Source organism: Coregonus lavaretus, assembly GCF_964263955.1.
Source record: "Coregonus lavaretus genome assembly, chromosome: 7".
Lineage (NCBI taxonomy): Eukaryota > Metazoa > Chordata > Actinopteri > Salmoniformes > Salmonidae > Coregonus > Coregonus lavaretus.
In genome coordinates, this window is record NC_139994.1 from 17,468,215 (window position 1) to 17,483,281 (window position 15,067).

At 40.5% G+C, this 15,067-nt stretch overlaps 1 protein-coding gene across 5 annotated transcripts in view; it reads left to right on the top strand.

Annotated features, from left to right (window-relative positions):
• Window positions 1-15,067, top strand: part of LOC311132637 (thyroid hormone receptor beta) — a 178,241-nt gene that overhangs the window by 141,009 nt on the left and 22,165 nt on the right. For all 5 annotated transcript variants that reach the window (XM_084165885.1, XM_084165887.1, XM_084165886.1 and 2 more), the window contains 2 exons: window positions 11,434-11,534; window positions 11,777-11,924. In XM_084165885.1, coding sequence (XP_084022011.1) covers window positions 11,434-11,534; window positions 11,777-11,924 — 249 coding nt within the window. The remainder of the gene's footprint in view (window positions 1-11,433; window positions 11,535-11,776; window positions 11,925-15,067) is intronic.

Sequence of the window (15,067 nt, forward strand, 5' to 3'; positions counted from 1 at the left end):
AGCTGAAGGTTCGAGTTGCCAAACGTCACCCTCGAAAGCTTAATGACTTGGAGAAGATCTGCAAAGAGGAGTGGGACAAAATCCCTCCTGAGATCTGTGCAAACCTGGTGGCCAACTACAAGAAACGTCTGACCTCTGTGATTGACAACAAGGGTTTTGCCACCAAGTACTAAGTTATGTTTTGCAGAGGGGTCAAATACTTATTTCCCTCATTAAAATGCAAATCAATTTAAAACATTTTTGACATTAGATTTTCTAGATTTTTTTGTTGTTATTCTGTCTCTCACTGTTCAAATAAACCTACCATTAAAGTTATAGACTGATCATTTCTTCGTCAGTGGGCAAACGTACAAAATCAGCAGGGGATCAAATACTTTTTTCCTCACTGTACTATTGAAAGGTATCTGACCCTATTGAACTATTTACTCAATATTATCTAATAGGCTGACAAATTTATATTTCATACAGTTGAGGTAGAAGGAACAGTCAGAACTTCAGTGACATTCTAAACCTCTGTGTAGCAGATCACATATGAATTAGAGATCCAATCATTAAATAATTTCCCCATTTCAGATGCACCTTGATCTTCCCTTTCATTCTTGGAAAGCTGTGTGTATGTGTGTGTGTCCGCTGGCCTTACTGACAGAGATCTGAACTCAATAGTAATGTCTGCGTGGGAGAGAGATAGCGACATGTCATGCCAGCTGGGTACTCTCTGTATCTGTGTTTTATTCACATGGAAACGTTCAGGCTGAATATGGAAACAGACAGGGTTTGGTTGGGTCCTCTCTGTCACTGTTTAAAGAGGAGAAGCTCTTCTGCACACTGCGCTTGAAAATTATCAAATATATATTTTTTGTGCCAACGTTTCAGCCTCACAGCCTTAGGCAGAGCCATACATGTTACGTGTGTTACTGTTACCTGGCAGAAGATCAGTGTGCTTGATGAGGTCAAAGGCATTCACATGTAACTAATTTTGCAATGGGTAACATAGAGGGGTACTTCTGTATTGTTGCCGGGTAAAGTAATCTAGTTGTGTGGTTCTCTCTTCTACAAAAATGTATTTTACCCTGAGGCTGATAGTGTGCTTAGTTTGGGTTCTATTTGATGAACCCATTCAACCCAATACCCCCCCCCCCCCCCCCCTCACACACACACTCCCCTCCTTTAGTGCTCCATTTTTAGGTTCTGTTTTGAATAATTCAGTTCTCTGTCTCTCATCCGGATGGATGCGGGACACAACATGCCAACTGTGGTTCTGTCTGTCTGTTCTGTAGCTCTAACTGAAGCCTTTTGAATGTCTGTCTGTCTCCCCTTCTCACTCTCCATCTCTCTCTCTCTCCCTCTGTCTCGCTCTCTCTCTTGCTCCTCTCTCTCTCTCTTTTGTTCTCTCACTCTCTCTCTCTCTCTCTCTCTCTCACACACACACACACACACACACACCCACACACACACACACACACACACTAGCCCTGGTTGTTTTTAGGCAAATGTCCTGCCTGGCAGTAGTATCAGCCTAATTCTCTCCGCCTGAGGAACGACTCATTTGGAGGAATGTTTATTAGACGTGACACCGAAGCGTTGTCGTGTGTGTGTGTGTGTGTGTGTGTGTGTGTGTGTGTGTGTGTGTGTGTGTGTGTGTGTGTGTGTGTGTGTGTGTGTGTGTGTGTGTGTGTGTGTGTGTGTGTGTGTTAGTGTCCATTCAGACAGTTGTAAGAATGTGTATTAGACGTGACACCAAAGCGTTGTCATATCCGTCCTCCTCTGTACTCTCATTAGAAGTGACAGCACGGCTCTCATGACCTTACTGTTCTCCTCTGATACTTGTGGCCACGGAATTAGATGTAACTTGTAAAATATGTATAGTTATATTATATTGCAGTATCAACCCTTCGAGGTTGTTCAAGGGCTTGTCATTTGGACTTTTTTCCTAATAGCTTTGTCTTATAAGCCAGATCTTTTTTCCCCAGATAATTTTGTCAAGGCATCAGTTAGTCATTCACTGTATCCCAACTGGTAGTGAAGGACCTTGAGCCCAATGGAGATCTGGTCAAAAGTAGGTAATTGGGTGTCATTGGGGCACATAATTGAGTCATTGCGTCATACAGTACGTCTTGATAGGTGATTAACAGTAAGGAACAGGAGAAGGGGAATGGGGGGTGATGAAGAGTCTGGATTCAGATTTATATATCCCCAAAATTAAAGTTTTTCTGGTCGTCATGACTCATGACTCATTCTGCTGTTGTTTTGTTGTCCATTTGGTGTACAGATGTCAGATTAGCATTAGCACATATTAATACATATAAACAGACAGTGTAAGAGACAGTTCACCCAAATTAGAAAATAACATATTTGTTTCCTTACCCTGTAAGCCATGGTTTGGTTTTGGTTACCTGGCCGCTGTCACCAACCGCTAACCTTAGCACTTTTGTCCAAATATCTGTACAAGACAATGTATCAGATAATAGCATATTTAAAATGTCTTAGTGACTTTATTGAGCTACACAATCAGTTTCCGACATGTTGGGTGATTTGGGCCTGAATAGCAGTATTGACTACTAGCATCTGCTTGTCATTAACTATGACACCATGGCCTGAGATTCACCAAACAACATAATTCCTCTTCTGAGAAGGCATCCTCCTGTGAGCACGTGGATAATATGCAGACATTTCCCACTGAAAAGGTATCTAGCAGTAGTAGATCTAGTACTAGTAGTAGGTATAACTCTGAACATGATCCGGCAGCACTGTGCACTGTTGTGGCACAAATTACTTTATGGATAACCAACTATGGAACTTCAAATGATCACACTAGCTACCACTAAAATATATGTTTAGTTTAGTACTAGAAAATATTAAAGTGTCATTAGTGGTATAAAACAACAAGCAGAAAGCCCCAGGAAAAGACCATCATCCTCTTGTTATTGGATGTTAACACCCCTGACACCTTGTGAGCTAATATAGTGATAAACCTAAGACTTTTGACCCACTCACTTTGGGGTGAACACTGGAGTGTTAATTGAGAATCATTGAGGCTCTCCAACGGTTTGCCTCGGCTCACCCCGGCCTTGTGAGGGGAAGGATGCCCGGGGGCCTGGTGTTAACCTGGTGTCCTCCTCAGGTAACACGGTGTTGGACAGGGACATCTGGCTCAGGATAACATGTCAAACCAGGCCCTATCCTTGCAAGACTGAAGCATGCCATCTGAAAATTGCTGTTGACCAGGTTTGAACCCTCTGAGACCTCAAGTGATCGATCAGGGAGGGAATATATTAGGGAAAATCCTCCTTCGGCTTCCAGTATCGACAGGTGCTGAGGAACGAGGTTGAAGGCTCTCCCTGGAGTGTTGCTGTTGAGAACATGGATGGACTGGACTGGACTGGACAACCAAGGTTGGGACAACCAAGGTTGGGCCGTGGGGCATTACTACCAAGAGGATATAATAATATCCATAGATCCGCAGACCTTTCTGTGAGACCTCAGAAATACAATAGAAATAGCATAAAAGCCGAAATGCTTATCCTTGAATGTATTAACCTATGGGAAAAACAGTCACCTCACCTCTGTGGACCAGTTAACAGTTCAACCCTAGCATTATCACTGGCAATGCCTGAGTCTGGAGGAGCAATCAGACTTTCTCCAAAAATGCTCCCTTGCTTTTGGTGAGTTTTGAGTAGATATTAGCGTTTATGTTTAGAGTGAGATATTTAATTGTTTCATTATTTAAAAAAATATAAATATATATTCAGGAGAGATTTACATTTAGTGAAAGAGCGATTTTATGCTGTTTATAAACAAATACTATATCTACGGTGTGTGCATGTCATCTAAGATTGAAATGATGCCTTTGCAATACCGTATTTGATTGTTGAATGACTGGCTGTTTTGGTGATTGGGGTTTTAGTGGTAAGCAGCTCGAGCTCTTTGAAGGGACTGTAGAGTAGATGGAGTCGTCAGAAGAGTGGATGCAAAAAACTCTGCTCTCTGTAACATTTATTACTCAGTAACAGTTACTTAGTACCATTAAGATGTGAATTGCATGGTGGTGCAACACAGTAGACCAAATTAACTAATTCATTAACCTATTATTTGAACAGTCAATTAAGTAATTTAATCTTGAAGGATCTGTCTAGATTCATTACTATTGAAACATTCTAGAGAAAAATGTATTGAGTCAACATAGTTTAGCAATTTTTATGTTGTTAGTGAAAAGTCATTCATGTACACAGCTTTGGTCTAATTTTAACCCAGATTTCAACCACAAATCAATAATAGGGTTTCAAGGTTTTGATTTAATTCATGTTTGATGGCAACTCAGGCAAACAAAACCGAATATAGATCAGACGTCTTTTGTGTTTCTGTAAGAGTTATATAGTTAATGATTATGTTATATACTTGGCAATATTGGTCTAGAAAGTATGCAATCCCAAAGGAAACAAGTTGATCAATGTGAAGTATGTTTATGGTCTGTTTCAATTCAGTGTAAAACTATCATTCATTTCTATGTTCTATAGTCACTTATCTTTTTTGTGTATAATGTATTTAAACTTTGTCTAAATTCCTCTTTCTGTTTCTGTCTCTATATGTTGTCTACTGCTAACAGCACCATATCACCAAGTAAAATTATGGTTATATGTAAATGTACTCAGCGAATAAAGGTGATTCTGATTCTGATAAGATTTGGGTTGTATAACGCACCCAGACATCAGGTAAAAAAAAAGGTCTAGCTCTAAACCGATCGATTCCTCCGATTAAAAAATAGTTACACTAGATACAAATAACATGAAAAAAAGACAGATGGAAAAAAAAGGGAAACAAAACACCCCAAACTGAGAATAATACACTTATCTAGAACAGATTGCAGAGTATTGACTGGAGTTATAGTTTCTGATAGACGCTTGACAGTTTCTGTCTCGAGTCCTCTAAGAAACACGAATGAGATTAAGGGCCACGGAGGACTTCACCTCATCAAAAAGTTAAACTGGTATCAAGGGCCTCTTTAGGAGCAGATTTGCCTCAAAGGGCCTTACTTTTAGCAGCTGTTATGTGTTGATCCTGTTGCAGTCTTAGCCACAGTCGTCTGAGCCCAACTCCGGTGGTGTGTCACTGGTTACGATAGGATGGCTGGTCACGTGTATACGTATGTTCAGAATCTCCTTATATGCGCTTTTATCTCTTGATTCATTAGTCTAGTAATTAAAATATAGAAATTGTTATTTTGTTTGTAAATATGATTGCATTTATGTCATGAATAATCTAAACTTATTCAAGCTTCAACACGTAAGGGATAATCAACCAGGGGCTATGCGTTCTCTGGAAAATAATGAACAACATGGAAGATGTGTTCCACAACGCGCTAGCAGAGTGGAACTAACCTTCCACAGAGTTGTATTATTTTCCAGAGAACGCATAGAGCCCCGAGTTGATTATCCCTTTTATACCATGGCTATAATTTAACACATTTACCGCTAGAAATGTGTTCCACATCCACTGAAGTAGTTACCAAGGTTACTAGAGAGCTACAGTAGTTGCCTTGCTAACCAAACCATCAGTCCTAGGTTGCTATTATGAAAATTGAATACAACAATGCCAATAATGTTTTCAATTCAACTTCTGCTTTCAAAAGCAGCTCAAACAGAACATGTAAGAATGAACTATAGCCATTGAATTCTACCGTGCAAATATACTGTGCGTTATAGGGAATTATACAACGGTCTAATCCTGGATGCTGATTGTCCACATTCCAGCCGGTGTCTATTCCACCGGCTAAAGCTATGACGTTGAAATGCCTATTTACTCTGTTCCATCTCACTACACAATCCACTGTCTCATCAGCTCAGCCAGGCAATTTATAAACTTTATCTCCACTATAAAAATCATCTAAACATTATCTCCCATTTCTTTTAGACTAGCATTTGGTTTTCAACAGCGGAGATTTGTATAAACCTTGCTGTCTGTCTCTCCGACATTTGCAATATTGTTTCAATATTGAAATTCGATCTCCAGCTGTCCCATAGTAATGAAAGTGTTGGGAGTTGGGACGAGACAGACAGGCAGGCAGCGTTTCTCAACCAGTCGAACTCATGAATCAGCTGGCATAATTTGTATGGATATATACAAAGAAATGTCAATAGAAAACAGGTAAAACAAAATGAAATGCAGCTAGTTTGCAGTCTTTCCTGCTTCAGTTTGAAGTGATTGTGTTAGCTGTGTTGTTGGCTAGCTACTCTGAACAACAGTGTCCTGACGAGAGAGCACATTTTCTATGCCAGGCAAAATTGTGCATCATTAGTTCATTGTTATGTATGTATCCAAATAAATGTCACTTGAAAACAGCTTAAACAAACGCAAATGCAGTGAATTTGCTGTTATTCTGGCTGCACTGTTTCACGTGACTGTAAGTTAGCCGTAGTTGGCTAGCTAGCAAGCAAGGGATAAGAACATTGCCAGCCAGTATGGCAATGGAACATTTAGAACGAATGGGTCGCGTCCATAGATACAGAACAGAAAGACTTAACGACTGGGTCGCGTCTCTGGCAACCGAACTGATAGAACAAACAACCAGCCGGCTTGGGTAGCAACCTTAGATTTGTGTCGGGACTATATCTCATGGGACGATGAAAATATGTAAATCGACTTCGCCTCGGGCCTAACAACACCCGTGCCAATATATCCTCCAAACACCGGCTTCTCTGGCATTATCACTTAAATAATGCACGCTCTAGAATGCCGTTAAAGCCAATCAGAAAGAATGCATATATTTCAATATTTCTAAATTGAAACCGACCGAAAAGTGTGCAAAATAATCAATGGTCAATTATGTAAAAACATTATGCCCCAAATGATACATTTACAATTATTTGTGGTTATTAGATTTGAATGAATTAGATGCAATAATGTATTAAATCTTAATAAGTACGCTGAACAAAAATAAAAACTCAACATGCAACAATTTCACAGATTTTACTGTTACAGTTCATTTAAAGAAATCAGTCAATTGAAATAAATTCATTAGGCCCTAATCTATGGATTTCACATGACTAGGAATACAGATATACATCTGTTGGTCACAGAGACCTTAAATAAAAGGTAGGGGCGTGGATCAGAAAACCAGATATAAACATTTACACACAAAACATCAGAAACTAAATAAATAAAATATGTAACGGCCATCTTTGTGACAATATTTGATTAATATAATGATACATTATTTATTCATATAAATAAAGAACATTTTTGGGAAACAATGGCTAATTAACAAATCAATTTCTTTAAGATTTGAATTCGATTATTTCTAAAAAATGTTTTGCTTGTAAATGGGGACAAGGTGAACCGCAGATTAAGAAAGAGCTCTGTGTAGTCCTACTTTATATGCTATTGGTATTTTGTAGGGCAGGATGCTTGGTGGTCATTGCTCAACTAATGATAATCAATTTAGGTGTTTTGTTTTTTTGACTGACTTGTTTGGACTTAATTGATATAAAATGTATTTATTCTCTCAATTTGAAATCCCTAAAACATAGCTCTTATTTTTCACATGTAGACATCTAGCAATTATTTGGCCACTAGACCTAATGTTAAGTAAAACAAATTCAAATGTTAAACTGAATAATATAAAAACGGTAAAACGCTACATGAAACTCTGATATCGTTATTTGGACCTTATTATTATTACATTATTATTATTTTTGAAACTCAAAAAATGTCTAAGATGTTTGTGGTTGGTTGATGATTTGGGTGAGTTACTCGATGCTATTATTAAATTGTTCCGTTTTCAATCTTTTTTTTCTTTTTTTTTTACCAATGTGTGTTTAAGGCACATTGACATTGACCTAAAATCTAAATAACTAAATAAGATTAAGAAAATAACCCGGCAACATTTAGTGTGTTCTCATAAAAAGTAACATTTGTTTGTCTACACAATCATATCTTAGCAAGAAAATAACCTTAAGTTTGATCAAGCATATGTTTTTTTACTTAATTATAAAATATCGGTATCGCCTTCCCCTCTGCCATATTTGCATCAAGGTGGTTTGGCACTTGGCGCCTCCCATTGAAATTCAACTTGTTGATCAAGCTATATCAGAGTATCAGAGAATAAATATTTTTATTTATTTATTATATTCTGACTCAGAAGATCAACACCAGAAGATTTGATCATTTTATATTGATCTTGAACCATTGCACTTAGCTACTCTAATATTAGCATTCTAATACACTTGTTAAAGGTAATTGCTAGATTATAATCAGTAATTAATGTAACTAGTGGAATGCAGTTGTTTCTAATAAATTATAGAAGTTTCTGATGTTTCACTGACCTAGTAAGCAAGTTGTTTTTAGCTGGGTTGTGTTGTCCATCATGGATTACAGTGTGGTGATCATCTTATTAAATTAACCCTTGTAAATTAACTATTCTATTCTAGTCTGAAGTGAAGTCTAAGTTTGACTTTACTACCAGTGAAAAGTTTGTTGAAGTGGGATTAATGTTGATTGATGTTAATTAATGTTTGTTCAAGAAAGACAGGTGTTCTGAGTTTATGCGTGACATAAATGACTGAAATAGGCCTAAGAAGGCTAAACCCGATTATTCCAAGATTTTAACTGTAATGTGAATGATATTGTTGATCATCCAGATCTAATTGTCAAATTAAATTGACTCCTCAGGTGTTGACGAACCAAACCAAACTAAACTTCTACCGAGACTGTCAGCTACTACTTATTCATATAGAAAAGTATTTCGGATTATTTTGTTATTTTGTTCTGTCTTTGTTGTTAACTTCCGCCAGCGGCACAGCACCATATGTGTATGACTAGGTGGTGGTGGTTGGTGAGACACAGCACCATATGTGTATGACTAGGTGGTGGTGGTTGGTGAGACACAGCACCATATGTGTATGACTAGGTGGTGGTGGTTGGTGAGACACAGCACCATATGTGTATGACTAGGTGGTGGTGGTGGTTGGTGAGACACAGCACCATATGTGTATGACTAAGTGGTGGTGGTTGGTGAGACACAGCACCATATGTGTATGACTAGGTGGTGGTGGTTGGTGAGACACAGCACCATATGTGTATGACTAGGTGGTGGTGGTGGTTGGTGAGACACAGCACCATATGTGTATGACTAGGTGGTGGTGGTTGGTGAGACACAGCACCATATGTGTATGACTAGGTGGTGGTGGTTGGTGAGACACAGCACCATATGTGTATGACTAGGTGGTGGTGGTTGGTGAGACACAGCACCATATGTGTATGACTAGGTGGTGGTGGTTGGTGAGACACAGCACCATATGTGTATGACTAGGTGGTGGTGGTTGGTGAGACACAGCACCATATGTGTATGACTAGGTGGTGGTGGATGGTGAGACACAGCACCATATGCGTATGACTAGGTGGTGGTGGTTGGTAAGACACATCACATCACTCAAGGCTTTAATCGGCGAGAACATCACCATCTTGTTGCTGTCTGTCTGTTCCACTTCTAGGATTTACAGAGTCAGATTAGAAACCCCACGTCGTCATAAAGCTCCTGCCCCATTCGGCTGAGAGGGCACTGTGTGGGTGGGGTGGGGCCGGGCGAGGACGGGCGGGGCAGGTGCTAGATGTTGTACTGTAGGGGTGGGCCAAGGACTCGGTATATAAGACCCATTCTACCAAAGTAGCCCCTACCTGCTCCGTACACATCTTTCTTATCGTCTCCATATCAATCGTTTAATTATTCATTTAGACGACTTTAACTTAACGCTGGATTAATTACACTTAGCGCTGAATCGATACGTAACATTGTCTCCAGTCTTTTTTTTTGGGGGGGGGGCCTTCGTCAACCTTTTGTATGTGCCTACCTGCCTTCGGTGCAGTTGTTGGCTATCATGAACTACTGCATGCCTGACATGTATGAGATGCCTCATGGCGTGGGCGGTGGCTACCCGTTGCAGGGCGGTGGGGAATACTGCATGTATGGAGGTGATGGTCCCGGGGGATACTGTGAGCCCCAGCCCATGAACCCCATCCACCCTCCCTGCATGGAGCAGGCTTGGCCCCCAAGCCAGCCCTATGCCTGCTCCTACCCAGGACCCAACCCTGTGTTCAAAAGTGAATACTGCAACATGGAAGTGCCTCTCAGCCACTACCACCACCAGCCTGACTACTATTCTGAGGGGAAGTCTGACTTCTCCCACATGCAGTGGATGCAAGAGGTTAACAAGAAAGGTAGGGAATTGGGACTAGGGAGTAGCGCTTATGGCAGTACAACCTAGAAGTAACTAGGGATAGTGTGATGGCATGACAAGCTGAAAGGTAGGGACTAACCCGGTGGCGTGATGGGGTGACGGCCTGACAGCTTGTGTTGGAGTGCAGTTGTAGAGACGTGCGACAGGTGCACAAATATCTCCTGTTGATTGACTACATCTGACCTGATATTGTTGTATTGTATGTAGTGTGTAACGGTATTTGATGTATGTTAGTCTAGTTTGGCTTGAACAGTGCTTTATCTCGTTGCAAACCGCTGCAGTGTTGAACCTTGCTTGTATGTGTATATATAATATCGCAGTGACTCTTGATACACTATAATCGTAGTGATTGTGATACTATATGGTTATTAACACCGGAACACTGAGGTCTGTGAGTTTATCGGTTGGTAAGTCAAACCATTAGCACAGTTTGTAGTTATGTACTATATATTTTATTTCAAACTGTTGAAGTTTAAAGGCAAATTCAGGCCACCAACATATAACGAGTCCATGGACTTTGAAAAACTTGTTGACAAATGTATGAATTGACTGTCAGTATGTCTCTGCATTTTATTGTCCTGAACAGTGTTCTTAGCGTCTGTCATAATGGTTTGCTACGGGTGGATATTAATTGTCTTGACGACCTGAGCTCCTTCGATCAGGCTTTAGTTTGGACTAATTACAATAAATCCAAGTTGACCTAAGGTTTCATACCGTGCCAGAACTGACCTTGAGCCAGAGGACCTGTTGCATTTTGTGCTTTGTGTGTGTGTGGTGTGTGTGTGTGTGTGTGTATTGATTGCTGGTGCAGGGAGCAGTCCTACAGACAGGGTAACAGAAGGCTGGAGCGTGCCGGTTGATGGCTTGGCTCTGACTCCCCTCGACTCGTATTTATCATTTATTGACCCCCCCCCCCCCCTACACGCTTTAGGCCCTTTTGGAGAACTTTGTGTTGAAATGATTGATGTGAATCTTAAACACAACTGTTGGAATTCACCTCTTTGTTTCTAAGTTGCTGTGTCTAAAAAGATCATGTTCAGTGGTCTGCTTGTGGTCAGACAGTAGTAAATGAATACAGGCATTCCTGGCATACATAATTGGTTGTTTCTGAATGCTGTTTGTATTCAGGTAATTGTGTACCTGTTAACGGATCGTCACTGGCCTATATGGTATGTTTACATGTTATATATTTCTTTCCTGTTAGGGTACATCCCTAGTTACCTGGACAAGGACGAGTTATGTGTGGTATGTGGGGACAAAGCTACAGGATATCACTATCGCTGTATCACCTGTGAAGGTTGCAAGGTAATAGCAACACTGGACATATGTAATGATAACATGTAATAATACCAACACAACTCCCTAACATGGTTTCACTAGTATCCATTAAAAAGGAGAAATTCAGTTGATGGAAAGAGATGATAATTTAATTCAAAGAAATATTCCATTACCACTGCCACCAACCTGACATTAGACAGATAGAATGTTGCAGATCATTGTGTTCCAAACATTACCTTTCAAACATTCCTTGTATCTTTTTTCCAAAGGGTTTCTTCCGGCGGACGATCCAGAAGAACCTGAACCCGACGTACGCGTGTAAGTACGAGGCGAAGTGCATCATCGATAAGGTGACCAGGAACCAGTGCCAGGAATGTCGCTTCAAGAAGTGCATCACTGTCGGCATGGCAACAGACTGTAAGTAGAATTCTGCTTAGTTGAGTTCCCCAGAATAACTTTTATAGAGGATGTTCCCTCTTCTAGAGTGAGAGAGAGATGTATATTAATGTAGCCTAATATTAAAGTTTTCCTATTTAATTGAGAGGACATTCACTACCACTCCTATAGCAGCAAAAATAATAATAATAATAATAATAATAATAATAATATTCATGAACTAACTAGCACTACTTCTGATTGGTCAAAAAAAGTGTCTCTATACAGTTGAAGTCGCATGTTTACATACACCTTAGCCAAATACATTTAAACTCAGTTTTTCACAATTCCTGACATTTAATCCTAGTTCCCTGTCTTAGGTCAGTTAGGATCACCACTTTATTTTAAGAATGTGAAATGTCAGAATAATAGTAGAGAGAATGATTTATTTCAGCTTTTATTTCTTTCATCACATTCCCAGTGGGTCAGAAGTTTACATACACTCAATTAGAATTTGGTAGCATTGCCTTTAAATTGTTTAACTTGGGTCAAACTTTTCGGGTATCCTTCCACAAGCTTCCCACAATAAGTTGGGTGAATTTTGGCCCATTCCTCCTGACAGAGCTGGTGTAACTGAGTCAGGTTTGTAGGCCTCCTTGTTCGCACACGCTTTTTCAGTTCTGCCCACACATTTTCTATAGGATTGAGGTCAGGGCTCTGTGATGGCCACTCCAATACCTTGACTTTGTTGTCCTTAAGCCATTTTGCCACAACTTTGGAAGTATGCTTGGGGTCATTGTCCATTTGAAAGACCCATTTGCGACCAAGCTTTAACTTCCTGACTGATGTCTTGAGATGTTGCTTCAATATATCCACATAATTTTCCTTCCTCATGATGCCATCTATTTTGTGAAGTGCACCAGTCCCTCCTGCAGCAAAGCACCCCCACAGCATGATGCTGCCACCCCCATGCTTCATGGTTGGGATGGTGTTCTTCGGCTTGCAAGCCTTCCCCTTTTTCCTCCAAACATAACGATGGTCATTATGGCCAAACAGTTCTATTTTTGTTTCATCAGACCAGAGGACATTTCTCAAAAGAGTACGATCTTTGTCCCCATGTGCAGTTGCAAACCGTAGTCTGGCTTTTTTACTCCGGTTTTGGAGCAGTGGCTTCTTCCTTGCTGAGCTGCCTTTCAGGTTATGTCGATATAGGACTTGTTTTACTGTGGATATATATACTTTTGTACCTGTTTCCTTCAGCATCTTCACAAGGTCCTTTGCTGTTGTTCTGGGATTGATTTGCACTTTTCGCACCAAAGTACGTTCATCTCTAGGAGACAGAACGCGTCTCCTTCCTGAGCGGTATGACGGCTGCGCTGTCCCATGGTGTTTATACCTGAGTACTATTGTTTGTACAGATGAACGTGGTACCTTCAGGCATTTGGAAATTGCTCCCAAGGATGAACCAGACTTGTGGAGGTCTACAATCTTTTTTCTGAGGTCTTGGCTGATTTATTTTGATTTTCCCATGATGTCAAGCAAACAGGCACTGAGTTTGAAGGTAGGCCTTGAAATACAATTGACTCAAATTATGTCAATTAGCCTATCAGAAGCTTCTAAAGCAATGACATCATTTTCTGGAATTTTCCAAGCTGTTTAAAGGCACAGTCAACGTAGTATATGCAAACTTCTGACCCACTTGAATTGTGATACAGTGAATTATAATTGAAATAATCTGTCTGTAAACAATTGTTGGAAAAATTACTTGTGTCATGCACAAAGTAGATGTCCTAACCGACTTGCCAAAACTATAGTTTGTTAACAAGAAATTTGTGGAGTGGTTGAAAAACGAGTTTTAACGACTCCAACCTAAGTGTATGTAAACTTCCGACTTCAACTGTACAGTGGGGGAAAAAAGTATTTAGTCAGCCACCAATTGTGCAAGTTCTCCCACTTAAAAAGATGAGAGAGGCCTGTAATTTTCATCATAGGTACACGTCAACTATGACAGACAAATTGAGAAAACAAATTCCAGAAAATCACATTGTATGATTTTTTATGAATTTATTTGCAAATTATGGTGGAAAATAAGTATTTGGTCACCTACAAACAAGCAAGATTTCTGGCTCTCACAGACCTGTAACTTCTTCTTTAAGAGGCTCCTCTGTCCTCCACTCGTTACCTGTATTAATGGCACCTGTTTGAACTTGTTATCAGTATAAAAGACACCTGTCCACAACCTCAAACAGTCACACTCCAAACTCCACTATGGCCAAGACCAAAGAGCTGTCAAAGGACACCAGAAACAAAATTCTAGACCTGCACCAGGCTGGGAAGACTGAATCTGCAATAGGTAAGCAGCTTGGTTTGAAGAAATCAACTGTGGGAGCAATTATTAGGAAATGGAAGACATACAAGACCACTGATAATCTCCCTCGATCTGGGGCTCCACGCAAGATCTCCCCCCGTGGGGTCAAAATGATCACAAGAACGGTGAGCAAAAATCCCAGAACCACACGGGGGGACCTAGTGAATGACCTGCAGAGAGCTGGGACCAAAGTAACAAAGCCTACCATCAGTAACACACTACGCCGCCAGGGACTCAAATCCTGCAGTGCAAGACTTGTCCCCCTGCTTAAGCCAGTACATGTCCAGGCCCGTCTGAAGTTTGCTAGAGTGCATTTGGATGATCCAGAAGAGGATTGGGAGAATGTCATATGGTCAGATGAAACCAAAATAGAACTTTTTGGTAAAAACTCAACTCGTCGTGTTTGGAGGACAAAGAATGCTGAGTTGCATCCAAAGAACACCATACCTACTGTGAAGCATGGGGGTGGAAACATCATGCTTTGGGGCTGTTTTTCTGCAAAGGGACTAGGACGACTGATCCGTGTAAAGGAAAGAATGAATGGGGCCATGTATCGTGAGATTTTGAGTGAAAACCTCCTTCCATCAGCAAGGGCATTGAAGATGAAACGTGGCTGGGTCTATCAGCATGACAATGATCCCAAACACACCGCCCGCGCAATGAAGGAGTGGCTTCGTAAGAAGCATTTCAAGGTCCTGGAGTGGCCTAGCCAGTCTCCAGATCTCAACCCCATAGAAAATCTTTGGAGGGAGTTGAAAGTCCGTGTTGCCCAGCGACAGCCCCAAAACATCACTGCTCTAGAGGAGATCTGCATGGA